Source organism: Mytilus edulis, chromosome 6 (assembly GCF_963676685.1).
Source record: "Mytilus edulis chromosome 6, xbMytEdul2.2, whole genome shotgun sequence".
Classification (NCBI taxonomy): Eukaryota; Metazoa; Mollusca; class Bivalvia; order Mytilida; family Mytilidae; genus Mytilus; species Mytilus edulis.
Genome location: NC_092349.1, coordinates 89,015,435 through 89,041,897, shown reverse-complemented (window position 1 = coordinate 89,041,897; position 26,463 = coordinate 89,015,435). Strand labels below are relative to the sequence as shown.

The 26,463-nt window shown below is 33.9% G+C and overlaps 2 protein-coding genes across 10 annotated transcripts in view; one reads left to right on the top strand and one right to left on the bottom strand.

The window, feature by feature from the left end:
- Positions 1-7,951, bottom strand: part of LOC139528824 (nucleolar complex protein 4 homolog) — a 36,125-nt gene extending 28,174 nt beyond the window's left edge. For 3 of the 4 annotated variants that reach the window (XM_071325041.1, XM_071325043.1, XM_071325042.1), the window contains exons 1-3: positions 7,780-7,951; positions 2,425-2,530; positions 875-975 (exon numbers count right to left, since the gene is read on the bottom strand). In XM_071325041.1, coding sequence (XP_071181142.1) covers positions 875-975; positions 2,425-2,530; positions 7,780-7,902 — 330 coding nt within the window. In that variant the 5' untranslated portion in view covers positions 7,903-7,951. The remainder of the gene's footprint in view (positions 1-874; positions 976-2,424; positions 2,531-7,779) is intronic. The other variant, XM_071325040.1, reaches the window with a different exon arrangement.
- A 25-nt stretch (positions 7,952-7,976) lies between these two features.
- Positions 7,977-26,463, top strand: part of LOC139528823 (helicase domino-like) — a 79,149-nt gene continuing 60,662 nt past the window's right edge. For 5 of the 6 annotated variants that reach the window (XM_071325038.1, XM_071325037.1, XM_071325036.1 and 2 more), the window contains exons 1-9: positions 7,977-8,224; positions 12,381-12,473; positions 14,040-14,692; positions 15,066-15,165; positions 17,785-17,962; positions 20,367-20,487; positions 21,018-21,203; positions 21,558-21,698; positions 25,798-25,981. In XM_071325038.1, coding sequence (XP_071181139.1) covers positions 12,392-12,473; positions 14,040-14,692; positions 15,066-15,165; positions 17,785-17,962; positions 20,367-20,487; positions 21,018-21,203; positions 21,558-21,698; positions 25,798-25,981 — 1,645 coding nt within the window. In that variant the 5' untranslated portion in view covers positions 7,977-8,224; positions 12,381-12,391. Of the gene's footprint in view, positions 8,225-12,380; positions 12,474-14,039; positions 14,693-15,065; positions 15,166-17,784; positions 17,963-20,366; positions 20,488-20,575; positions 20,634-21,017; positions 21,204-21,557; positions 21,699-25,797; positions 25,982-26,463 lie in introns of those variants that run through there. The other variant, XM_071325039.1, reaches the window with a different exon arrangement.

Here is a 26,463-nt window from a genome sequence, read left to right as displayed (position 1 = left end):
ACCCATACTACAGCAGACAAATCTCCATTGAAAAACTACACTGTACAGCCTTCAACAAAGAGCTAAACCCATACTACAGCAGACAAATCTCCATTGAAAAACTACACTGTACAGCCTTCAACAAAGAGCTTAACCCATACTACAGCAGACAAATCTCCATTAAAAAACTACACTGTACAGCCTTCAACAAAGAGCTAAACCCATACTACAGCAGACAAATCTCCATTGAAGAACTACACTGTACAGCCTTCAACAAAGAGCTAAACCCATACTACAGCAGACAAATCTCCATTGAAGAACTACACTGTACAGCCTTCAACAAAGAGCTAAACCCATACTACACCAGACAAATCTCCATTGAAAAACTACACTGTACAGCCTTCAACAAAGAGCTAAACCCATACTACACCAGACACATCTCCATTGAAGAACTACACTGTACAGCCTTCAACAAAGAGCTAAACCCATACTACAGCAGACAAATCTCCATTGAAGAACTACACTGTACAGCCTTCAACAAAGAGCTAAACCCATACTACAGCAGACAAATCTCCATTGAAGAACTACACTGTACAGCCTTCAACAAAGAGCTAAACCCATACTACACCAGACAAATCTCCATTGAAAAACTACACTGTACAGCCTTCAACAAAGAGCTAAACCCATACTACAGCAGACAAATCTCCATTGAAGAACTACACTGTACAGCCTTCAACAAAGAGCTAAACCCATACTACAGCAGACAAATCTCCATTGAAGAACTACACTGTACAGCCTTCAACAAAGAGCTAAACCCATACTACATAGTAAGCTATAAATTGTTTTCTATTTGTTTTGAGCTGACTTATCAAACCACACATATTGTTTTACTTACTTTAACTGTAGCATGTTTACACTGTAATAATTCTACAAGTCTTTCATAAACATCACTATATCTCTCATTTAACCAGATCTTATATTTCCCTTCCTTAGACTCTGTAAATAACAAATAGTATTAGTAAGCATTAATGAATCAATACAGAATGAGATCATGTGCTTTTAAACCTGGATAATTAGTGATACATCTAACATTATAAACTGTCATGATGAATCGCACAGATCCACAACACTACACGAGGAGCTGTCGGCAACATCACATTATTAATGTAGGTGAAATATTTAAGTCCTTAGTAGGATGCTTCATACTAAAAACTTTTTGTTCACCAGTAGGGTTTTCCATTAGTGCATTTTTAATTCCCCTCACAAAAAACATTGGTCTTGTGAGAGGTTTAATACACATGTATATAATTATTGATGTATATATGTTAATGAGAAAATAACAAAGTCATGTACAGTGCTAGGGTTTACAATAGGATATACTTTTTTTGAACTATTTTACAGTGACTTGACTGTTAGTGTTGCTCTCCACCATTTACAACTTATTCAAAATTCTGACCAAATTGCATTTGAATAAAGACTGTTTGAAAGAAAAAATATTATCTCCCCATGGAAACTTCCTACACACATATTGCAATTTGACACATATTTTACTGAACATGAAATGTTTTAATTTACTTAATGTCTAATTCTTATGATTAAAGAATACTTTTCCAAAGAAAAACTAAATGAAAGCTTAGTTTGGTCATTTTTATAGCAATTCAAAATAACAAGTTCACCTTAAGCATGGTAATGACTATAATATAACCATACAAACTGTTAGACTGATTTTGTCACAACATTAAAGTGGAATTAAAGTCTTATAGGATTTTGAGTATGTTTTATTTCATCATTTTATCACCTTGCACTTTCACATTTTGACTGAACAATTTGTTCAAAATTCTGACAAGTTGATCAATTTGGTTTAATAATTCAAATTGCAATTTGGTTAAAATTTTGTATGAGTTGCAATTGGTGGAGAGCAACACTAACAGTCAAGTCACTGTAATAGTTTTTCTTATGTTGTACTGTTACAGACAAGAGGGAGTTTATCATCAAATAACATCAATAACTCTGCCACATTCTGTATAATCTTGTATGTGTCTGTCCAAAGTCAGCCTGAGCCTGTAAATCAGTGGTAATGGTTTGTACATCATATTTGTCTTTCCTTTATTGATTTGTATATAAATTAGGCTGTCAATTTCTCTTTTGAATGGTTTTACATTTGTCATTTTGGTCTTTCATATTAAACAGACTACATTGTATGAGGCACGGATTTTGCTCATTGTTGAAGGCTTAAGTAACCTATAGTTCATAACTTTTATGTCATTTGGTTTTCAGTGAAGTTTTGGGCTTTAGAACTGTTTCTGTAAATCAGACAGTTAAATATGTACAGGTAGAAGTATTAAACCTTATATGAAATAAAATACTTGAAAAATACAGAACTTCAGAACTCTGACATTTCGAATGTTAATTATCCAAAGATATCTTGACCATAAGTTGTCATACCATCATCTACTTCAGGTGATGTGTAGAGTTCTCCATTCCCAATGAACTGTGTAAAGATCTTGTGGAAAGCTTTAACACAAGCTGTTAGAACACTTTTATCTTCTGTCTGAAATGAACAATAAATTGGGTTTTTTAGCCACCGTAAAATTTTCTAGTTTTGAAATGTAACAACATGCCTTTCATGATTTTTCTCTGTTAAGATTATATTTTCTTGTTAAGGCTCACTTAAGAGTTCAATGTTTCATTGATTGATTCAACAAAGAAACAAATTGCATAAAGATCTTAAGTTATTACACAAGGCCTTCAAAAATTGCCCCTTAGAGACTTGTAAATGTGCAGTGTTCTGAAGATAACAGACAAAGGAGATTTTCAATGAAATTACACTTACATGATTAGTTGAAGACATCTGCAAAGGACAGACAATTAAAAATTTTATTAGAGCAAAGAAGTCCTCAGAAATTCAAGATAAGAAACTGGTATATTTTCATGAATTATAATATTAAAATTGACAACAACAACACTTCAAATGGTCTGCAATTTTATTATCTAAGGTCTACATGTTTCACCTGCGAGGCAGGCTTCTTCAGGACAATTTATATACAATTTATTCTGCCTGAGGTACTCAAAGTGGTGCATATAAAGTGACGTTATAATTGACAATGGTAGGTATTAGTAACGTAATGGTGGTTATTATTGTACAAATAAAAATAGAATAATTAAAAATAGATTTGAAAACGAAAGTGTTCAAGTTATAAATAGATTGATATTAAAATGTTCTGTATATGGTTAGCATACGGTGGTGTTACTGGTGCATAGGTCAATTGTGCTATCATCTTCAGTTAGGTCTATCATGGATGTCTGGCTTTTCCTTCATTGTCCTTGAAGATGTGTCTAAATAATTATAATTGTTCGTTGAGTACTGATCCCAGCTTTCATAATGATGGTACGTCTCTTGGTGGTAGGATTTCTTTTCTGTTAAATAGTCGTAACTATTGGTACGATATTTATTCCAGTCTATTGGAGTGGTTTGAATTTGAGAATTAATTGTGCTATTTGAATCCGATAGGTATAAATCACATTCTAAAATTTCTGATGTTTTTTCTTTCTTTTCTGGGTAGGTCACTGATGATTTTCCGGCGATAATCCTAAATGTAGGTTCCTTTGTACTGTCCCATTTTCTTGCCTCAAAAGGTGGCACCCATTTTTCAACTTGGATGGCCATCTGTTTTGGTGTTCCTGTAGTTTCTGTGCAATTTTCTTGGTCTGTTCCATTATGTTTTTCTCGGATATGTTTTTTGATATTATATTTCCTGGTGAAATACGCATCGCAGATGTTGCAGTTAAAATTCATGAAAAGTTCTGTTGTGTCTTTTCAGTGTTCCTAAGTTGGCAAAATTCTTGTTGCATTTGATTCCTATTGTTTCTTCTCTGTTTTTCCTTGGTGTAACTTTGGTTTTCGCCATTTTAGCGTCTTCTGTTCAGTCCCCAGGGTTCTGCTGTTGAAAGTTGTCTTATGCAGGCTTCCTCCGTTCTTAAGCGAATGTTGACATCTGTTGGTGTCTTGGTAATGCCTGTTATTGTTACGTCGTGCCTACTGTGATTAGATAACGTGAAATGTATTGATACTGGTTTGAATTTATTTTCCGTGTTAATGTCCTGAAAATGTCCCCTGAATCGTTCTTTTAAAGTGTTTCCAGTTTGTCCTACATATTGTAAGTGGCAAATTCTGCACTCAATCATGTATACTACATTGTTTGTAGTACATGATATGTCGTCAGTAATTTTTATTTCATAGTTGTTAGCATGGCTTTTTGCCGGTTCGTTTTTTTTCATGTGTTTGCAAACGTAGCAATTATGCCCACACATAGTGTTTCCTACAGGTGGTTTTGGCGTGTAATGGCGCCCTGCCGCGATTTCTCGACGCCCTGCCCTTTTTGGGAAAAAAATTTGGCGCCCTGCCCTAGTTTTGTCGAAATTCCTGACGCCATGCCTTTACGGTACTGAAAGACATATTTTATGAATACCAGACAACTATTTCTGGCTATTTATAGACATTTAAAATAAACAGCTGATATGGTAGTGCCATGAAAGTAGTAAAACTTGGTGTATCTATATTAATTTAATTTGGAAAAGGGTGTAGAGGGGAAGGGGTTAATTTGTAAAGTTATTTTTTTTTTGTAATTTACTAAATTTTGGTTACTAAAAATGACCAGACAAATTCTTTAAGTTAATCATTTTAAATAGTCCATTCATATTTTAAAAAAAACCAACCTATCACCCTGATCTTTTTTATGGAACTCTGGCTTTGGCAAACCAACATTTTTTTTCAATGTGGTCCCACATCAAGAATATGATAGACCCAGAAAGAAGTCTGTTACATGTATATATTTTGAACAATAACTATTAAGAGGTCATTAAACTAGTATTTTTTAAATGAATCCATTTTATAGAAATTGCCTGTTTATGTTAAGTAAGTGCCCTAAAATTGTTGTCTATCGCGCTTAATGTGCCCTCTGAGCTAACAATTACCCTGCCCTTTTTAAAAGCTGCAGGAAACACTAACACAGCTTGCTACCTTTCTTTCCGTATTTTGGTTTAATGTCGCTCTTGACTAGCATATTTCTTAAATTCACATTTCGATTATATGCTACTGTGTATTTGTTTGGTGAGGTTCATGGTGTCTGGTAATCTGTTTAAAATATATTTCCGATTGGTTAAGATTTTTGATATTTTTTCCGTTTTACTATTGTAGGTTGTAACAAATAGAATGATTTGGTTCTGTACTTGGTCATGTTGGTTCCGTTTTTCTTTTAAATGGTCACTTCTATTTATAGATTTGGCCTTGGATATGGCTAGTTTTATGATATTGTCTGGGTAGTTTTTTTCTAGAAATTTTTCACGCATTCTTTGTGTGTGGATTTCAAAGTCTTCTGTTTTCTTGCAAATTCTTCGTATTCTTAATGCCTGACTGTATGGGATGCTTCGTTTTTGGTGTGGTGGGTGGTTAGAGTTATAATGTAGGTAAGTATTCACATCTGTTGGTTTAGTGTATAGTGTTGTATAAATTGTTCCATCTTTTTCTTTAATCACGGTGGTGTCAAGGAAGTTGATCCGCTCATTATTTTTCTCGCTGGTGAATTTTATTGTTGGGTGAAACTCGTTCAGCCTTTCTATGAAGGAATTAGATCCTCACTTGAGTGAGGCCATATAAAGAAAATATCATCAATGAACCTCCACCATACAAGTGGTTTGAGGTCCTGTGTCTTCAAAAATTCTCTCTCTAGTTTGTCCATAAATAGGATTGCGTATTCTGGTGCCATTATGGTTCCCATGCTTGTTCCCATTATTTGTTGGTAGTATTTGTCATTGAATCTTATGCAGTTTTTTGTAAGTATAAAATGCATGAATCTTAATAATATCCAAGTGGAGGGTTTTTTGGATTCTCGTTTGTCCAATTGTTCTTTTGCGGCTAGAATCCCTTCTCTGTGTGGTATAGTTGTATATAGAGATGAAATGTCTACTGTAGCTAGGATGCTATTTGGTGGGATTTGTTTAAGTTCCTCTCTTTTCTATATTTTTATGAATTGTACAAGAAAAAAATCGGAATGTTTAAGGGACATAACTAAGCAAATAAAATGACATATGTTGCAGTACTACAATCTTTTAATACATGTATGTATTTTCAATTGCACTAGGTTTGACATTTTTTTTTGTTTATGATGTTCTTATACTAATTATATATATAAATCCATTGGATGTGTACTGATTGATATTTTAGTATTAGTTACATGGATTGTTTCTAAGCTTATTATGACAAAATTGAACCACACAGGCTGCTAAAAGTGAATTATGATTTCATTTTTTCATTTTCATTAAAGATTGAACAAAACAAATTGATCTTTTTTATATATCACTGACATATAGCTAGTGCCCCTTTAAATGAGTGCACTGTCATTTATAAAACTTGAACTTGTTGCTTGAATATATCTACATAAGAAAGTTCTATCAAGTCCCTTGATCTTATAAAATGTTAATTTTTTTAATATCATACATGTGACAGAGTTGTCAAGCCACAACTGGAGATTAGGAAATTTTCAGCTGGAGTTTGGGCCTCATAGTCATAACTTGAGATTTATTATCGACATTTTTATTGACGTAAGCAATGTTTTTTGTGTGTTTAAACTGCATATTTTCCTTTTTTGTTAATGATTCTATAACTCCATAGGCATAGCCATTTTTACTTGATAGATATAGAAGATAAGGGTTTTTTTTAATATTTATTTATATATTATATATAAAGTTCAAGATAAAGTGATCAGCCAACATACATAGTTGGTAAAAAGTATGTCTTTTTAAGCTACATTGTCAATTTTGGTACCACTACTCAACAGTGGTGTTGAATTGATAGAGTTGTGAGCTTTCTGGTGGGTTTGCTGTCTCCATATGTGTGGTCAAGTCATTAGGGTCACCATAGTCAGCTTTGCAACAAGTTTTCTCTCATTTTTCTCGGACTTTTTCGATATCAATTTCGAGTTTCTCTGACTTTTTCTCTGTCAGTATCAATTTTGTAAACAAAAATTTCTACTGAAATTATTTTGAGGTTGACATTTTCAAAAAGCGGAAGATTTCAAATTTTAACGGGAGGGACGGAAGAGGGGCTTAAAAGCGAAAGATTTTGACTCCCGCCAGAAGAATCACATGTATGAAATATCTAATTAATGATATCATTGTTAATAGCAAAATATATATCGGTAAAACTGTCATCTTTCTTTATTTCATTAATTTCTTCTTCCCTAAAATCAGAACTGCATCAGTGTCTGATATTGTTGTCAATGTAAATGATGTATGGGAACATTGTCATTGAGATAACTACCAAAGAATGACATACTACTCTACTGATTCCCAATTTTATAGATATCGATTGGCAGCAATCGCCAATTAAGGATAATTAAGACAATTAACACCAAGCCGGATATGTATATAATATTAAATTTGTTACAATAAAAGGGTGATAAAAATTTCTGCAAATATCATATGCTTTAGATGTGGGTGCAGTACTTAATCTATGCCTGTGGTTATAATTTAAAATACTGTAGTTATTGGATACGTTGACACCAGGAGTTAGATAGATTTATATTTGCACGAACACATTTTGTTAACCAAGGTAACAAATAACATTCTAGGGTGCCGAATTACCCAGATCCATATTTTTACTTGGTGCCGAATTGACTATCATGGGTACCCACTTGACCAGGTGCCGAATTTTTATAAGAAATTAAACTCCTTTAAAAAATCAAACTGAGTTTTCTTGAAATAAACTCTCTTTTACACGTCTTGTACATCAAAGTCCATTACCTGAGCTAAGTTAATTATATCTAGAATATTGTTTGCAAATTTTGGGCTGTCGCAACATAATTTTGCTTTTTCTTTTATGTTTTGCAACAGAACCACATTTTTCACGCGTGTTTCGTCGGCCATAGTTGTTTTCCTTCTAATAGCGTATTCGGATGTATTCGGGTTTTTTCTTTGGCTGCTACAAAAATAAATCATGTGATAATGAAAATGACGTCACACGCATGCGCACCCTCCTTCTTATCCAACATTCTCGTTAAACTTGCACAATGGCCAGATAGATTTGACAAAAATTGGAATTTTAGCATCGAAAAAATATGCTTATCCAATTTGAGGCTTTCTAACTATTGTGTCAAAATGTGTAGATAAATCGCTGATAAGGTTGGATTGAGGGTTTTTGACCTGAGATGGGAGGACATTTGTCTAGAAAACAGTAACTCAAAAATAGGTAAGCTTCTCAGAAAATGGAGGCATTCGCCATGATTCATGGGAAGGTAACTGCTGGAAACCGCATGCGCGCCATATTCTCTGCCGGGAATGCTATCCTATACGAAGTTGCCTTGGAAAGAAAATGATTCATTAAAGCTTAACGAGATTGACAATTTATAACTACTTTCAGATTATAGAAGAATTAAATGTACACAAAGAACATCAAGCGCCAACGCGACAGTTGCCCAAACGGCTAGATAAACCAAAGAGGCACCTCCGATGGGCTCGAGCTCGTCATGCAGTCCAAAGCAATTATTATAGACAGGTGTGCAACATTCAAACAAAGATCTTAACTAAAGATACACGTACATGTACCTCTGTTTACTTTGGAAACGAAACTATTCGGTCATTTGTCGAACCTTAATATCAAATTCCCCAATTGTCTCCTCCTTTCCTCAAAACAGTTTCCACACATTATCAAGAGTCATAATGGAAAGTAACTAAAAAAATGTTGCAAAATTAGGAGATAACTGTATTGTATTTTAGGTTTGGCCTTCATAAAACATAGATTTTACTGTCACAAATTGAGATAGGTAAATGACAGTATTAAAAATAAAGTTTTACGGAGGCCAAGCTTAAAATACAATACAGTTATTTCCATTCTAATGCCACATATTAAAATAAATGTCAATTGATAAATATATGGCGTAAAAATGGCATAAATGAAAAAGTCTGCGAAATTGTTGCATAGTCTAGCATATCTAAGCAATGTGAATGTCGTGTGTATACTCTGGATGTCCTGATCGTATGCTTCAAACAGGTTGGGCTCAAGTCATGAAACATGGGGTGATCCCAAGTTTATGGGAGAAACACGTTTTTCTGGGGTAGAAAAACCCCACAAAACTGGGGTAAAAAACTTCGTACAGAAGAAAAAAAGTTGACTAGTTTTGACAAATCACGATAAAAAAAATTCTCCATAAATAACGGTTACATCAGGGTTTCCCCTGGGTCAATTATTTTTTTCGCCACCTCTTTCGTCAAAACAATTTATTTTTCTCCACTTGATTATTTTTTTCGCCAAGTAACATAAATATATTTTTCGTTTAAAATTTACCTTTTTTTCTACTCCCCCCCCCCCCCCCCCCCCCTACTTCCCTTAAATAAGATGATTTCGCGCCATTGTGTCTATGATTAATCTCTCAAACTTATTTTAGAGTCTACATTTTAATTAATAAACACTAAACATTTTATTTAAAACAACAAATTTTTGTTTAACTTAAAAGGGAAAAATATTCATTGTATTTTAAACAACTTTTCTAAATGAGGGGGCCACTATACTTTTAATAATAAAGAAGATATAAGTCCTGGAATATTAACAAAACTCAAGGACATGTTTTGATCATATAATACCAGTATAGTTCGTTGGGAAAGTTTCTTTAAAAGAAAAATACTGATGTGCCCTTTTGTACTAGCTAAGAAGTGGCTTTTACAACAAAACAAAAGCTTTTATCACATGAAATTGATCCCTCATTTCATGTGTAGTCATTACATTGAAAGGTTACTCTCATTCGAGGGATTGTTCCCAACATTTTGGACAGTTTTCTTTTCTTGACCATAGTAAATGAAAAAGTTGAGATGTAATTTTCATAGATGCCAACCATTACGATTTTTCCGATTTTGCGATAAAAACTACGCTATTACGGTCAAAGTCGAATAGTTACGGATTCCCAATCATCGACGTTCAATTTTGTAAAACGCGGATTTTTATCATTACTTTTCCGTCTTGGTCCAGTATTTAGGAAACGCCAATGTAATGCTTCCAGTTTCTCGGGAGTTATCAACATATTGTTGGGTAACTAACTGACTTCCGAAGAGGCAAACTTGCATTTTATTAAGTAGCTTTCCCTCTTTCTCTACTTCTCCTTGACAAAACAAAAATGTTTGAGTCAAGAACATCTTAACAATTAATGAATGGAAAACATACTACAGACAACATGTTAAATGACAAACTTTAGTGTACATCACTTTGCAACCACTCGTCAGTAATTTTTATTGGTAAATGCACGTTTATGAATGATTACTGAAAACTTTTCAAAAATACGGAAAATTTGATAGTTTGTTACTGATTGTGTCAAAAGGGGGTTGGCATCTATGAATTTTATGCTTGAAACACTTGTCACTCAAACGACTTTACAGTAGACTCCCTAAGCAATTACCTATATTAAAGTCAAAGGATAATTGAAGTTTTAAATCAGAGATTTTTCTTGCTTTTGAACATTTTTCGTCACAACAACAGCTTTCTTTTCTAAACTATCTTTAAAAGGAGAGGAGACATCAAAAGTTATCTTCAAACACGTGCGACGCAAAGTGGTAAATAAATTATGTATGTGACATTTAGCGGAAGCCATTTAACCATATCATTTTTTTCAAACAATACAATCAACACCTTTATTAATTAGTCCTTTGTTGTCGATAGCTATAAAATGCAATCAGCTGATTATTGATTTTCTGTCCAAATCTTAATGAGGTCAAGGTGAATTCCGAGTATTGTCTTATCAGGTAAAGTCAGAGAAACTCGAAAAAAAAAGTAAATAAACAAGATGGAGGAAATAAATCATTATATATCATATATATTTCTTTCGCCAAATTCTTTAGCAAATGACGATTTTTTATCGCCACAATTATTATTTTTTCGCAATTTGCGAAAATGGCGACCGCCAGCGGAAACCCTGGGTTACATTGATAATTTGAGACCTCTGATGAATGATCGTTAAATTTAACCGATTTGATGCTAAAGGTAACAGAAATATTGGTTAATCATAATGCCTGACGGTAAAAGGCATTCCAACCCAAGTACAACTATAAGAGAGAGAGGTCCCTTCTAGCATAATCGGGTTGTGTTCTTTAATCACTATAACTTCTTAAAGTTTTGATGAGATTGAGAAAACTGATCTTCAGGAGTCCCATGATTTACACAATTTCTTCAGTAAGAACCATGCTTGCTTTGAAGTTTCATCCAGTGGCTAATATTTCATGCATATTCATTAGAAGACCAACACATGATTATACATAAATATATAAATGATTATGTTTGTTGCAGTATCTGAATCAACTTCGATATCAGATAAAACTGTTAGGGCTTTGATTCATATGAACATGGTAAAAAAGTATAATTGCTGAAATAAGAGGGTTGATCAGGGTCGCCTAACATAAGAAAAAGTTGAGGCCTAGTTTTTTTCTAAAACTCAAACACATTCAAATCCTTTAAGGAATCAATTGAGTCAATTGAATTGACCAAGCTGCAGGCCCCTGTCGATGGTTTAAAGATTCTTACAAAGCTCAAAAGATTAATCGACCAATAGAAAGCTTTGTTTCATACTGCACTTGCATTGTTGTTCAAAATGGAGTAATGTTAGTCGACAAAGTTGGTGAGAAAGACAATTTTTTCTAAAAAGTAAAGAAATGATATATTATTGATAAATGACTTGATTTTTACACTTCCTGTTATGAAGCCTATGTATCCTGAGACTTACACAAAAGAATAAGTAAAGCAATGGCAAACAACTTAACGGAAACAAAATTTCATGTCGGATAAAACTTACCGCAACAGCTGACATGGTGCGCTTTTTCACAGTTGCTGGGAAAACAATGTACAAAGTTTTTTACCCAGTTTTGTGGGGTTTTTCGACCCCAGAAAAACGTGTTTATCCCATTAACCTGGAATCACCCCATGTTTTATGACTTGGAGCCCAACCTGTATTAAACATAAAAACACTTTGACAAAATGTTTTCAAATTTGGATATGTTGTTCCCTGTGACTAAATGAATGTAAAGTTTAATTTTCACAATTTTAGCTTTTCTTGTTATAGAAAGAATTCAAGAATTCAATATTAATTTTGATGAATAGCTCTTGATTTCTGTACAAAGGGAAATAATTCATTTTTTAAAAACTGGATTTTTTTTGGTAAATGATTTGAAGAACTATTTGGTAGGTTGGTTTGTTATTCTGTATTAATCTAATTTTCTGAATGCTTTTTATATATAAATTTTGGCCATATAATTTCAAATACAGTCCTTATGCAGAAATATGCACAGAAATGTCAGGACATGTCTTGTTAAATAAAATATATTCAGTCCTGCTGATTTTTGTTAATCCAATGCATCTTATCTTGCAGGGAAGTAGAGGATGCACCAGGATGATACAGATAAATCTGAAATACAGCAGCCTGGAGTTGACATTCTAACTGGCATTCCAATCACTGCACAAGGTAAATATGTGTTAGTCAATTGCATTGAGTGTGAAGAAAAAGCCTTTAAAAGGTAATATCTTTTGTTAGCTTGCTAGCTGAACCGTGAAGTCAAAATAAGTAAGGTATACTACTCTTTTTTAGAAGTAGCCTGTCCTACAAACAGATAGATTGGTTATCTGTCAGACTAGTCTACTCTTATAGTCTAATAATGACTTCATGGTTTAGCTAGAAAGCAAGCTAACCAAAACTAAACACTCAATGCAATCAGCTGTAGGTTGTAAATTGATACTTTGATAAAATATGGCTCAGATTGTGAAACATTGGTAGAGAGTTTGGGTCATTGGCAAACATACCAAATCTTACTTTATACTTACAAAGTCAAAGGGGACTTTCAGGCCATTCATTAGGAGGCGGTACCCGGTACTTTTACCCTCCTATGCTATTGATAAGTACCGCCTGAATTCAGGAATTTTTATATAAGATGTTCATTGAATACATTGAAAAGTACCACCTACAAATAGGAATGTACCGGTCAACATGAAAGATAATGAAACCCCTGGACTTTGGGTTTGCTTTCTGTCCAGCCATCAGTCCAGCAAATAAGTTTCTACACTTTTATTAGTGTCTGAAGAAATTGATTTGATAATAGGTATACAGTTTTATAATGGAAGTTACAGATCAAGATCAAATTTTTTCCCAGTCTAATGATTTTGTGCAGAGGTATGGTCCTTCAGATATTTTTTCATCTTGCATAAAAATACTTGTTTTCTGACAACATGACAAGTTAGCATTTTGTTCCTGTACATTGAATTTTTAACCAGTATAGCCTATCTATTGGAATGCTTGATATTTTGATACCTGATTGGTGTATATGCTAGTCGTCATAGAAGCCAAATGCCTAGTTGGATACTACTGTGTTTGGATGAGCAAAAAACTTCCTACAGATGTATTTTCATGAAGAAATGGTGAAATTATATCTGACTTCAATAACATGCTTAGGAATTATTTAACAAAAAATTACTTTGTCATATTTTTTGTCAATAAAAAAAACCCATATATACAAGTTTCATATTTAATTATTGATGACAAGATCGTAATATCGAGTTATTTTAGAAATTTGCTTGAAAAAACCTGCAGTCGAATATTGGAAATGTTCATATAAAGTACAGGATAGGTCGATATCTCGTAGACCAAAATAAACTATCGTCAGGGGAGGAGCGCTACCTTTGCTTTACGTCAACACGTGACAAGTTTTTTTCCGGCCACAAAAGTAGTGCATGACTAAGGGCAGCTGCTGGTGTGTCTACCAATCCTTCCTTGGTGCACTTAGGGCATGGCTGAGAAATTGATTTTGAATAACACTATACTCATTTCCGCATTTTTACCCTCCCGTGCTCCGTACAAAGAAAATCCTAATGAATGTGAGTGATAAACATTCATGTTGCTTCTGACATGCCATAATTTCATTTTGTAATTATTAAAATTATATGTTGTTATGATTTTGTAATAAAATAAAATTTCACATTTTTGTTGCTAAACTTTTTTGGCTTAGTATATATTAAATGAGCTTTTATTTTTCTTCAGCATTATGTCGACAGTTAATTCCAGGATCACCAGCCAACACAGCTCCAGGCATACCTGTCTATGGTCTGACTTCAGGGATCCCATCAACTGTGCCTCGGACAGTAAAACAAGAGTTACCAAGTAGACAGTCGGGAGGTGGTACCGTACATCATCATGGTCCTATACCACCACGGACAGGGTCAGGACCCTCGCATACCAACCTTACAAATAAAATGTCTAATCAACAAAAATCCAGCACTGGAGGACATTCTTCATCCGCCTTTGCTGCTGCTAATAAACTTTTGATGGAGACTAAATCTCACAGTGGACTTAGTTCCACATTCCCTAACCTAACAGCTCTGGCTAATCAGAGCTCGACTGGTCCCTCACCAAAGAAAAAGATTAAAGTGGAAGAGAAACCCCCACCGACGTCTGAAATAGCTAATTACAGGAAACTTGTTCATGATAACAAAATTAAAGAAATGTTAGAAATCAAAGAGAACTATATTGAAAATTTGTCTGAACTGTTTTTCCTGCAAAATGGGGGCAACATGATGGATTATTTTGTATGGACGAAAAGACCAACACCACAATTGGTTAATTTCTTGAAATCTTCAAACATTGATAGTGATGATGAAGAAGATCATGGTTTAGAAAGAAAAATTAATAATGAGGTATGGATGTTAAATTAAATTTTCAGACTTTTTAAGACATCTCCTTATTTTTACATAGAAATAAAAGATGTCTCACATTGGAAACCTAAACTTCATTGTGTTACACTTCTGTGTTAAGGTTTTAGAAGGGGTGGAGGAAGTGCAAGGTTCTCTTGATTAGAACTAAAATTATTGATGTCATTCACCAAATACAAAAAGCAACTGCAACATTGATACATGTATTTAAATTTTCAATTAAAAAAAACCTGATGAAATATTGAACTGCAAGATAAAAAAAAAGACATTTTGTTTTGACTTTTCGTCACAAAATCATTTGGATGAAATTTTAATAATGTCAAGATTGATTTCAAAACAATGTTATCTTTTTTTTCAGGTGAAGGTTTTAACATGCAGCGGAAGTAATGTTCCTATTGCCACTCCAGTGGCAATATCAACCACACTACCACCGTCTGTGGCAGCTCTCAACCAGCAGGGTAGGTTATAATAAACAGCATGCTGTGGCCTGTTTATTTTAAAATATCAAAATAAAAAAGTACTGTAATTTGGTTAATCAATCCAGGACTTTATACTTCAGTAAAAGATATGAATTTACTGCATGTTCATAGTTTACAAATAATAATATAGATTTGCTATCCTGTATTCACGATGCATAGTTCAGCACATTTATGCTCAGAAAAGAATATAATTCAAAACTCGATTGTAAAACATGAATATAACCCATTCATAAATGTAAGTACGGACATACTTTCCTGAATTTTCATTCATCAGAAATACCGAACTCAATTTGTGAGCCAATATAAAAAAGAAGATGTGGTATGATTGCCAATGAGACAACTGTCCACAAGAGACCAAAATTACACAGACATTAACAACTATAGGTCACCGTACGGCCTTCAACAATGAGCAAAGCCCATACCACATAGTCAGCAATGTACAGACACGACAAAGGAACATTCAAACTTGCCAGTAATAAAAATGAAAATTCCATGGCAAAAAAAATTGAACAAAAGTAAACATAACATAACATTGAAAACCAAAGACTGCAACAGAAACCCTATCAAAACATGCAGTTATAGAAGTCGTCAAATGTTAATTGTTATCAAGTTGTATATATCTACAGAGTATGACTATATGTAATTAAGTTAGTAGTTAGCCTTGCATGTAATGACTGTTTTTAGTTATTTAATCTTTCCAATTATTTTATGCATTTTATTTTAAGTTAACAAAAGTATGATCTTGATGTTAAGAAAAACTTGTCTCTGTATTGGCTGTTTCTTATATCACAATTCTTTTAAGGAACATGATTTTTGTAGCCTTCAAATAAAAAAAAATAAACATTTGAATATTGAAATTACTGCACATGCACAAATGCATATTGCTTGCAATTGCTTATACAATGCAATAAAAGTCTGAACCCTTATAAAGAAACCTGAAAGGAAATACCAATTATTAATAGTTACATGGTTGAGAAGACAGTCAAAATTTTGACATTTTCAAGTGTTGAAAATTGTATAATTCCAATATGGAAGGTTTAGTCTAGCTTATATTTAAATCTGGTTTTATTCATAGCCTGTTTAAATTGATTGTCGTGAGTTTTAACGATTAAGTTATGATTCCATCAACTTAAATAAGTCTCGTCTCTTGATAGTTTTAATTAAATCACCTTGAAAAATGAACTGATTATTTAGTGGATAAGTTGTGTTCAGACTTGACCAGATAATTTTTTTAACCCTAAATGTCTTTAAAACCATTAGAAACAAAATCGTTATTGTATTTGAAATAATACTGAGTGGGTTATATTTAAAGCCTTAATTATGTATAGAAGGTTAATTTAATTGGTAGGTATACATAGATGTTGTGGTTTTTGTGTGCTTGGCTGAATGTGACTACACTGCTTTTTAGGTCGTTTAGTAGCTTTTATGTTTAAAGCTCATTTTCGTTTCATCCTGTTTCGATTGATTTTCATCTGATAATTGTAAATAATTCTGTGTTGGGGTTTGCTCCATAAATGGCCATCTATATTAAGTTAATTTCCTACTGATATTTAAAACCTTGCCGTCCATCTTTTCACTTTTCATAACTTCAAAATTATTATCAGGCCAGATATATATTATTTTCTGTTCATATTTTGGTTGAAAGGCTGTCATATTTTCAGGTTATACAAAGATGTAAAAGAGTCCCAGTTTACTTTCATGTTAGATATAAAGTTCAGATGTAAATTGCAAAGGTTCAGTTGATTTATTTGAAACATTATCTCTCGTCTCTAGATAGCGAATACAAATGCTTATTTCTGAAAATGTCACAAAAATTCTGAAATTACTTCCAAGACAAACCCCAATGCTATAATTATTTAATAGAAATGAAATGCAAGGGAAAGCCCAATGCTATGATGATTTAACAGGTTTTGAGGTAAAACGCCAAGGAGGTAGACATGGGATGGTGTTTGGTCATGCTCTGCCTATTACACCACATTCCTCCCCACCTGTCGGCACTGAGTCGTTAGTCACAAGCAGCGTTCCTCCACCACAACTGTCATATCTGACAACACAGTCACCAATAGCTGTTCCTCTGTCAGTCATTCAGCCAGGTACACAATTACTGTCTCACTGTAGGTTGTTAAGGGAAATATGTCAATTACCACACATAGTTTATATTATTTTTAGAGATGATTGAATTAAGAGCTGATTTAACCTTTTACTTTTTCTAACCATTTTTTGAAAAATTCATAAAACCAAAATACCTTTGAAAAAAAAACGATTTGACGCTGGTAACTTCTAAAGCCTTATAAAATAACTTGCTTTGAAATCAAAACTAGTCAAGTCTTTTTGTAAGAACAGTTTAATATAACCTTTTAAAAGTAGTTTTCTTTGATAAACCAGGATTTTTTTACTTCAATATGGAAAAAAATTAACAATTTTGTTCCAAAGCCTCTTGAAACCAGGTTTCTTGGTAAATTAAAAATAGTAATATACATAATCTGAATTTGTATACATAATCAGTGGTTTGTACACATCAGATAAATTTAAATATTTATTACATGGAACAAATAGAATGATAAATGATTTAAATGTATATAATTGTTCTATTGATAGAAATGGCACAGTCAGCCATGTCTCCTCCATTGACAGTTTCCAGTTCCTTGACCACGACTGTAACACCAGCTGTGACCATGCCGCAACTACAGAGTCAGCTGACGAAGACCGTTACAGATATCAAACCACTTAGTGTTATCACTTCTATAATAACAAAGTCTGCAAGTTCTCCTGCATTGTAAGTTATCAAAACCACTTAATCTATCACTTCTATGATAAAACTTCTATGTTTACAAAGTCTGTAAGTTCCCCTGCTTTGTAAGTATTTATGAACACGCAAGTCTTTGTTGTAAAAAAACTTAAATTTCCATGTTCTCAGTAATTGTATTCACAGTGAACTAAGAAGGACTATTCTGTGCAATAAATTAAAATAGACCCCCCCCCCCAAAAAAAACTAAATATAATATATAAGCCAGAATTTATTTTAAGATTGCGTCACAGTGATTGCAATTCTTTGTTATTTTGGCAACATTAATTTGTAGTTTTGCTTCCATACCTGGTCTAACTTGTGACAGGTGTGGCAATGATAACTGCTACATTATTATATTTTCCCATGGCCTGTGTTTACCTTGAATTTGTAAACAAAATATGAGAATAGAAACAAATACAGTAGACCTGGTCCTGAAATTATTACAATTAGTTTTTTTCTACCCCCGCTTTAAAAAAAGAGGGGGTGTACTGTTTTACCTCTGTCTGTCCTTCCGTCAGTCAGTCCGTCCGTCCCATGAATATTTTTCGTCGCATTTTTCTCAGGAACTACAATACAAGGATTTCTGAAATTTGGTTTCAGGATTTATAAGTCAGCTATACCGTGTGATGCGTTTTCAGATTGATCACTTGACAACTTCCTGTTTACCGAACACTTGTATGATTTTACACATGATAGCCAAGTTGAAAATTTCAGATTTATAAGTCAGCTATACCGTGTGATGCGTTTTCAGATTCATCACTCGACAACTTCCTGTTTACCGAACACTTGCATATTTTTACACTATTAACCCTTAGACTGCTACGCGCGACTATTGTCGTTTTGATAAAGCAGTCCGCTACTGCTACGCGCGACTATAGTCGTTTTCCGTAACTCGTTTGTTTACACAGTTACCATGGAATGGGCGGAGTCAATATTCATGAGATTGCGGCAGTTTTGACTTGTATGGATTCTGATTGGTTAAAAATCTGCGTTCTTTCGAGTGTCTCGACTTTAAATCAGGTATAAGCGATAAAACCGAAAGTGAAAATTTTTGATGAAAAAAGTGACAAAATGGCGGATATTATTTGGAGAAATGGCCAACACGTTCAGAAGTATTTCAATGATAACGATTTAACAGCGGCGGCCCATAAAAAGGATTTGGACGAGAACAGAAGATATAATAGATGGAAATAGAAACATTCTATCAAAACTGCGAACAGAAGACTTTTAAAGCGAGAACCACCGGGATTCCCAGACCTTGTCCAAAATGGATGACATGAAACAGGATTTGCGATGTTTATCATTTCGCCTTTCAAATGTGAATCAATATTGACTGACATTGATAGATCCGAACTTTAAGTTTGTCAAGATGATTTATTGATGAAAGCTATAACAATGAACTTGTCGTATAAATATATTTGCACATGGAAGTAAAAGTCGGCGCATGAAAGTCGGAGGAAAATACCGGAAAATATTTGCATCAAAAAGGCTGTTGGTTCTAGAAGAAACTTTTTTTTTTTTTTTGTTGATAATCACAATGGAACTAGTTCTTAAAAGAGATTTTTATTATATATTGGTTCAATTCTGAAGTCATGGATACTTTTACATTGATGGATTCGTTAATAAAACATGAAAAAAATAAGTTTACCTTTGTTTACCTCTATTTGCACCTGTACAGGCAAAAAATGACCAGAGACTCACACAAAAATAAATTAAATAAAAAATACAGAATCTAACAATACTTTTTTATATAACTTTTATTGATGAATATTCAATATTTACAAAGATACAGCAATTGTAAGTGAACATGTTTATTTCATCAGTGATTAAAATTTTATTCAGCAATACACAAAAGTACAATAGAAATGAATGCAGCAGTCTAAGGGTTAATATTATCCACTTGCGGCAGGGGTATCATCAGTGAGCAGTAGCTCGCAGTTTCACTTGTTTAAAAGAGGGATATAATACCAAATAGACAATAACACACTGACCAGTCCTGTAAAAAACAGCATAGCCACATATGAACTTACCAAAAAAGGTGACAAAACCTTTCAAAAATAACAAAAATAGAGCAACATGAACATGGTGAAATCAGGAATTAAAACTTGCATCATCATACGGATTCTTCCTCAAAAAAGGGTAAATGATTTTTTTGGCCCAATTAAATGGATCTTTAGCAACTTCGGCAATTTAAAATTTTGCATTTCGCATACACTTAAGACGGCATTGTCAAAGCAACTTTCATTATTAAAAGACAAAGGACATTTTAAGAATGGAAGAAGAGGTTGAACTGGTATGTTATTTTGTTTTTATTTATCTAATTGACTTGCATGAAGTGCAGTTGGACCCATAATCACAATAAACTAACAAACTATTTTACATTAAATTGTAGATCCACTATGGTGAAAAGCCACAAGTCACCACCAGTTTCTCCACTGACCACTAGACCATCACAGATATCCTCTGTATATGATGTAGGCTCACAAGAGGCTATTGTAGAGAGAGCTAAACAGGTTTGTCAATATTACTCTTTGATTTGTATATGATGTAGGCTCACAAGAGGCTATTGTAGAGAGAGCTAAACAGGTGTGTCAATATTACTCTTTGATTTGTATATGATGTAGGCTCACAAGAGGCTATTGTAGAGAGAGCTAAACAGGTGCGTCAATATTACTCTTTGATTTAGGTAAAATTACAACTTACAGAAAGGACATTTTGAAATTTGCAAATGTTTCATTAACTTTAGACCAGAATAATTAAATCGTCATAAGTATAAGCCAAAGTTAATAGCAAGACTGCATCCAAGTGATGTATTCTTCCTTCATTTTGGCAACATGAATTTGTAGTTTTGCTTCCATACCTGGTCTTACCTGTGACAGGTGTGGCAATGATAACTGCTACATAGTTTAACTTTATCGGATTGCAACTGAAAATCTTAGACCAATAAGTATGTTTTGTGGAATGCGCTATTGCCAGAATAATTTTCAAAATTAAGTATTTTGTGTTAGAAACCATTACATAATAGTATCTTTTAAAAATTCAGGAGGCTCAAGTAATGCAGAGAGTTGCAGAGTTAAGAAAAGATGGATTGTGGTCCTCGAGAAGGTTACCCAAAGTTCATGAACCTCCAAGGTGTAAAGGTCATTGGGATTACCTACTGGAAGAAATGCAGTGGTTAGCTGCAGATTTCCAGCAAGAGAGGAAATGGAAAAAAGTGGCAGCTAGAAAGGTGTGTATTACATATCTGTTTTCATGACTGCAGAATATTTCTTTACAGGTGTACTTTGGGCTCACCACATTATGGGGTGGAATAAAACAATAGGTTCTTAATTGATCTTTAATTGGTAGAACTTGCAAATTATTCTTCACTTATATTAATTATTTTATGCCAACTTTATAACATGACAATAATCCAATCTGCCTGTCTGTCAGCAGTCGGGTTTTACTTTTTGGAAAAAGCTAGGTTTTGGTGGTATCAACTTATAAATCAAGTTCTTTACTTAATTTTGAAATGAACTTTTTTTCCAATTTTTAAATGCCAAAGTAACAAATATCAATGTTGCATGGATTTATGTTCTTTCAGATTGCTAAAATGGTAACCAAACATTTCCTAGAGATGGAACAGAGAGAACAAAAAGCAGAGGAAGAAGAAGGAAAGAAATTAAAGAAAATAGCCAGTCAGATTGCTAAATGTGTTAAAGAATTCTGGTCCAATATTGAAAAGGTAATAACCTATCACCTGTGTTATATATAGCTGGACTAGAGTGTGCAAGGTTTTAGGTTTTGATCCACGACCACTTTAAAAATCACATTTGCTGCTTCACTGCTAAACATGCAGCATTTAGGAGCAATGATTGGTTATCTTGGAGAATTAGTCCTCAGGATATGTGGATATATCTACCTGTAAGACTCAGTGATCTGGAAGGATTTTTTCTCTATGGGCCCAGGGCCCCTCAAAATTAAATTCAAGGGGCCATTTTAAAAAATAATGGGCCATGTTGTCAAATGAATGGGCCATTTGAATTGACTACAGTGAAAAAATTAAAAAGTGTATATCTCGGCAAAGAGATGGTGGTACTTATGATTTTAAATAATATTATAGATATTGTGCCTGTGATTTTGTTATTTCAATTCAACAAAGAATGTAAAATAATTTCTTCCAAACCAGATAATATTTAAGATATCCTTTATTTACAATGTTTCTACTGCTACTGTTGTCTTGTTCATGTGCATGGGTTTTTATACATTAAATTTGGGTCTTCGTCGATACCATACTTATTCCCGACGTTCCGTATTAGAGGACGTATTTGGCATTTCCTCTGCACTTCTTGTATTATTATTACTTCATCACGATGACAACAATAACAGTAGAGAGTATCATTAATTGATAAAACAAAACAACAATTCGCTGAAGGCATGTTTACAAAATGTCAAAACAAGCCAAAGACCAAAAAGTGACAAGGACAGTTAGTCGCCTTTTATGGAGACAAAAACTATATTATTCATAAAAAGGCTTTGGGGTTTTTCAACGAAAAAGTAGCAAGCTGAACCAAGTTAAAAGATAATAATTAGAGACAAATCTCGTCTGTACTAGCCAAATTTTACAAATTTAAGGTTGTAAAAAATCATATCATGAATGATGGTTAATTACGTTTTTTGGGTAATCAGTTACACCCATGGTTCTATTATTTCCATAGGAAAACACCCGAGACGTCCCAAAAATATATAGGTGCTCCTATCATTGGAGGAACATTACACAGTTGTGTACACACACATGGCGGCACGGAACACGATCGGAAATCCATTTGACGATATCTAAACGTATCGAAACGAAGTGAAAAATATCGTGCGCCACGTGGGCCCTTACATAAGTCACTCTATGCGCCATTTCGGGTCGATATGCGCTATAGGCGCAGGGCGCACGACTTTCCCGATCACTGAAGACTAGAATCGTAAAATAAATACCTGAGGAAATTTCTTATGATGATGGTCTGTGAAAATTTCAAAATATGGCATGTTTAGTAAATTGTCAGATTTTAGTCAATCAAGAATATCAATTGTTGGAGCCTTTTTATCTGTCATTCCCCAACAAGGATTTACAAATATTTATTTCACTACACTTAACCCTTTCAACGCTATACACGGCATATGCCGCGATGACATACGCCGTCCGCCACTGCTATTCGCGGCATATGCCGCGATGACAACAGATTTTTCATAAGGACTCTTAAACCATTCGGTTTTCATTCGGGTCCTCTCTAATTTTTCCTTGTATGAATCGAGGATATGCAAGGTCTCATTTGCGCTTGAAATCCCGGCAATTTTTATTGTAAAATCATGCAGTAGAAGGAAAATAAAAACAAATATTTTGACAAATGCAAATGGCGGAAATCGGAAACGAAGCTGTAAATATGGAAATATTTCAGCATTTCTATGGCGAAACTGATGACGAGGATTAGTTAAAAGGTTTCTTGTTATCTCAATGTGTTTATTACATTCAATTCGTGTGGGAAATATGATTTGATCGATCATTACGAGACGTAGAAAAAGGGGGGAAAACGGAGGTTGACTGAAAATTTTGAGGACGGAGCCACTGATTTGTGCCATGATTACATAATACGTTGTGTATGGTGCAATACGCTACGGAATCGAGCAATTGGTGTCTTCTTTATTATATGGCAGATAAAAAAACAAAATAGATGAAGACGAAAAGTAATTTTTAGCTCACCTGGCCTAAAAGGCCAAGTGAGCTTTTCTCATCACTTGGCGTCCGGCGTCCGTCGTCGTCCGTCGTCGTCGTTAACTTTTACAAAAATCTTCTCCTCTGAAACTACTGGGCCAAATTATATCAAACTTGGCCACAATCATCATTGGGGTATCTAGTTTAAAAAATGTGTCCGGTGACCCGGCCAACCATCCAAGATGGCCGCCATGGCTAAAAATAGAACATAGGGGTAAAATGCAGTTTTTGGCTTATAACTCAAAAACCAAAGCATTTAGAGCAAATCTGACATGGGGTAGAATTGTTAAACAGGTGAAGATCTATCTGCCCTGAAATTTTCAGATGAATCGGATAACCCGTTGTTGGGTTGCTGCCCCTGAATTAGTAATTTTAAGGAAATTTTGCTGTTTTTGGTTATTATCTTGAATATTATTATAGATAGAGATAAACAGTAAACAGCAATAATGTTCAGCAAAGTAAGATTTACAAATAAGTCCACATGACTGAAATGGTCAGTTGACCCCTTTAGGAGTTATTGCCCTTTATAGTCAATTTTTAACCATTTTTCATAAATCTTAGTAATATTTTACAAAAATCTTCTCCTCTGAAACTACTTGGCAAAATTAATCCAAACTTGGCCACAATCATCTTTTGGGTTAGTAGTTTGAAAAATGTGTCCAGTGACCCGGCCATCAAACCAAGATGGCCGCCATGGCTAAAAATAGAACATGGGGTAAAATGCAGTTTTTGGCTTATAACTCAAAACCCAAAGCATTTAGAGCAAATCTGATAGGGGTAAAATTGTTAATCAGTTCAAGATCTATCTGCCCTGAAATTTTCAGATGAATCGGATAACCCGTTGTTGGGTTGCTGCCCCTGAATTAGTAATTTTAAGGAAATTTTGCTCTTTTTGGTTATTATCTTGAATATTATTATAGATAGAGATAAACTATAAACAGCAATAATGTTCAGCAAAGTAAGATTTAAAAATAAGTCAACATGACACAAATGGTCAGTTGACCCCTTTAGGAGTTATTGCCCTTTATAGTCAATTTTTAACCATTTTTCGTAAATCTTAGTAATCTTTTACAAAAATCTTCTTCTCTGAAACTACTTGGCCAAATTATATCAAACTTGGCCACAATCATCTTTTGGGTTAGTAGTTTGGAAAATGTGTCCGGTGACCCGGCCATCCAACCAAGATGGCTGCCATGGCTAAAAATAGAACATAGGGGTAAAATGCAGTTTTTGGTTTATAACTCAAAAACCAAAGCATTAAGAGCAAATCTGACACAGGGTAATATTGTTTATCAGGTCAAGAGCTATCTGCCCTGAAATTTTCAGATGATTCGGGCAACCCGTTATTGGGTTGCTGCCCCTAAATTGGTAATTTTAAGGAAACTTTACTGTTTTGGGTTATAATCTTGAATATTATTATAGATAGAGATAAACTGTAAACAGCAATAATGTACAGAAAAGTAAGATTTACAAATAAGTCAACTTGACTGAAATGGTCAATTGACCCCCTAAGGAGTTATTGTCCTTTATAGTTAATTTTTAACAATTTTCATAAAATTTGTAAATTTTTACTAACATTTTCCACTGAAACTACTGGGCCAAGTTCATTATAGATAGAGATAATTGTAAGCAGCAAGAATGTTCAGTAAAGTAAGATGTACAAACACATCACCATCACCAAAACACAATTTTGTCATGAATCCATCTGCTTCCTTTAATATTCACATAGACCAAGGTGAGCGACACAGGCTCTTTAGAGCCTCTAGTTATTCAAAATTCAACACAAATGTAACAAATTACACCTTTTACCTGTTAATTACCTGAAAATACAGGTAACCTGATAAAAATTTTACAGAAATAACTGCCTAACATTACAGTTCAAACTCTCCTGAGCATTTTTCATGCAATAACTTTTTCTGTATCTCTTATAATAAAAAAGATACAGCAGTCTGAAAAGGAATATACTGTTCTAATGAATGAACACAAAAAAAATGCAGCAGGAGCAGCCATTTTTCTATTTTTTTCTGTAGCGTTGAAAGGGTTAAAAAGACAAAAGTATACTGATCTTGAATGTATTTTACAGGTTGTACAATATAAACAACAAAGTCGTCTGGAAGAGAAAAGAAAGAAAGCTTTAGATATCCACTTGAACTTCATAGTGGATCAAACAGAAAAATATTCCACCTGGCTGACTGAAGGATTGAAACAAGGCAGTTCTGTAGGGTCTACAGCAGGCTCTCTGGGTTCACTCAGCGAGGCAGGAGATGGTTAGTATAACATATAAAAATAAGATGTGGTATGATTGCCAATGAGACAATGCATTGGAGACCAAATGAAGTGGGTGTATTCAGATGCACCAAATTGCCTGGAGATTGTAGGTAAAGGTAATATGTTTGGTTAGCTAAGGCTAGTATACACATTATTTTTATAAATCGAGATTATAAGGCGAAATATTGGTAAATGTTTCGTAAGAGAAGTCTCGTACATAAACCACTAACATCATCCATCAGATGCAGAATACTGTATTAGATCAGCAATGTTAGTTACATTTATTATAGCAGCAAAATACATTGAGTGAAGGTAAAGGTAATATCTTAAGCTAGCTAACAATGAAATCAGTATTAGGTTAGGTATACTACCCTCCTTACAGAGTTAGGTTAGGTATACTACCCTCCTTACAGAGTTAGGTTAGGTATACTACCCTCCTTACAGAGTTAGGTTAGGTATACTACCCTCCTTATAGAGTTAG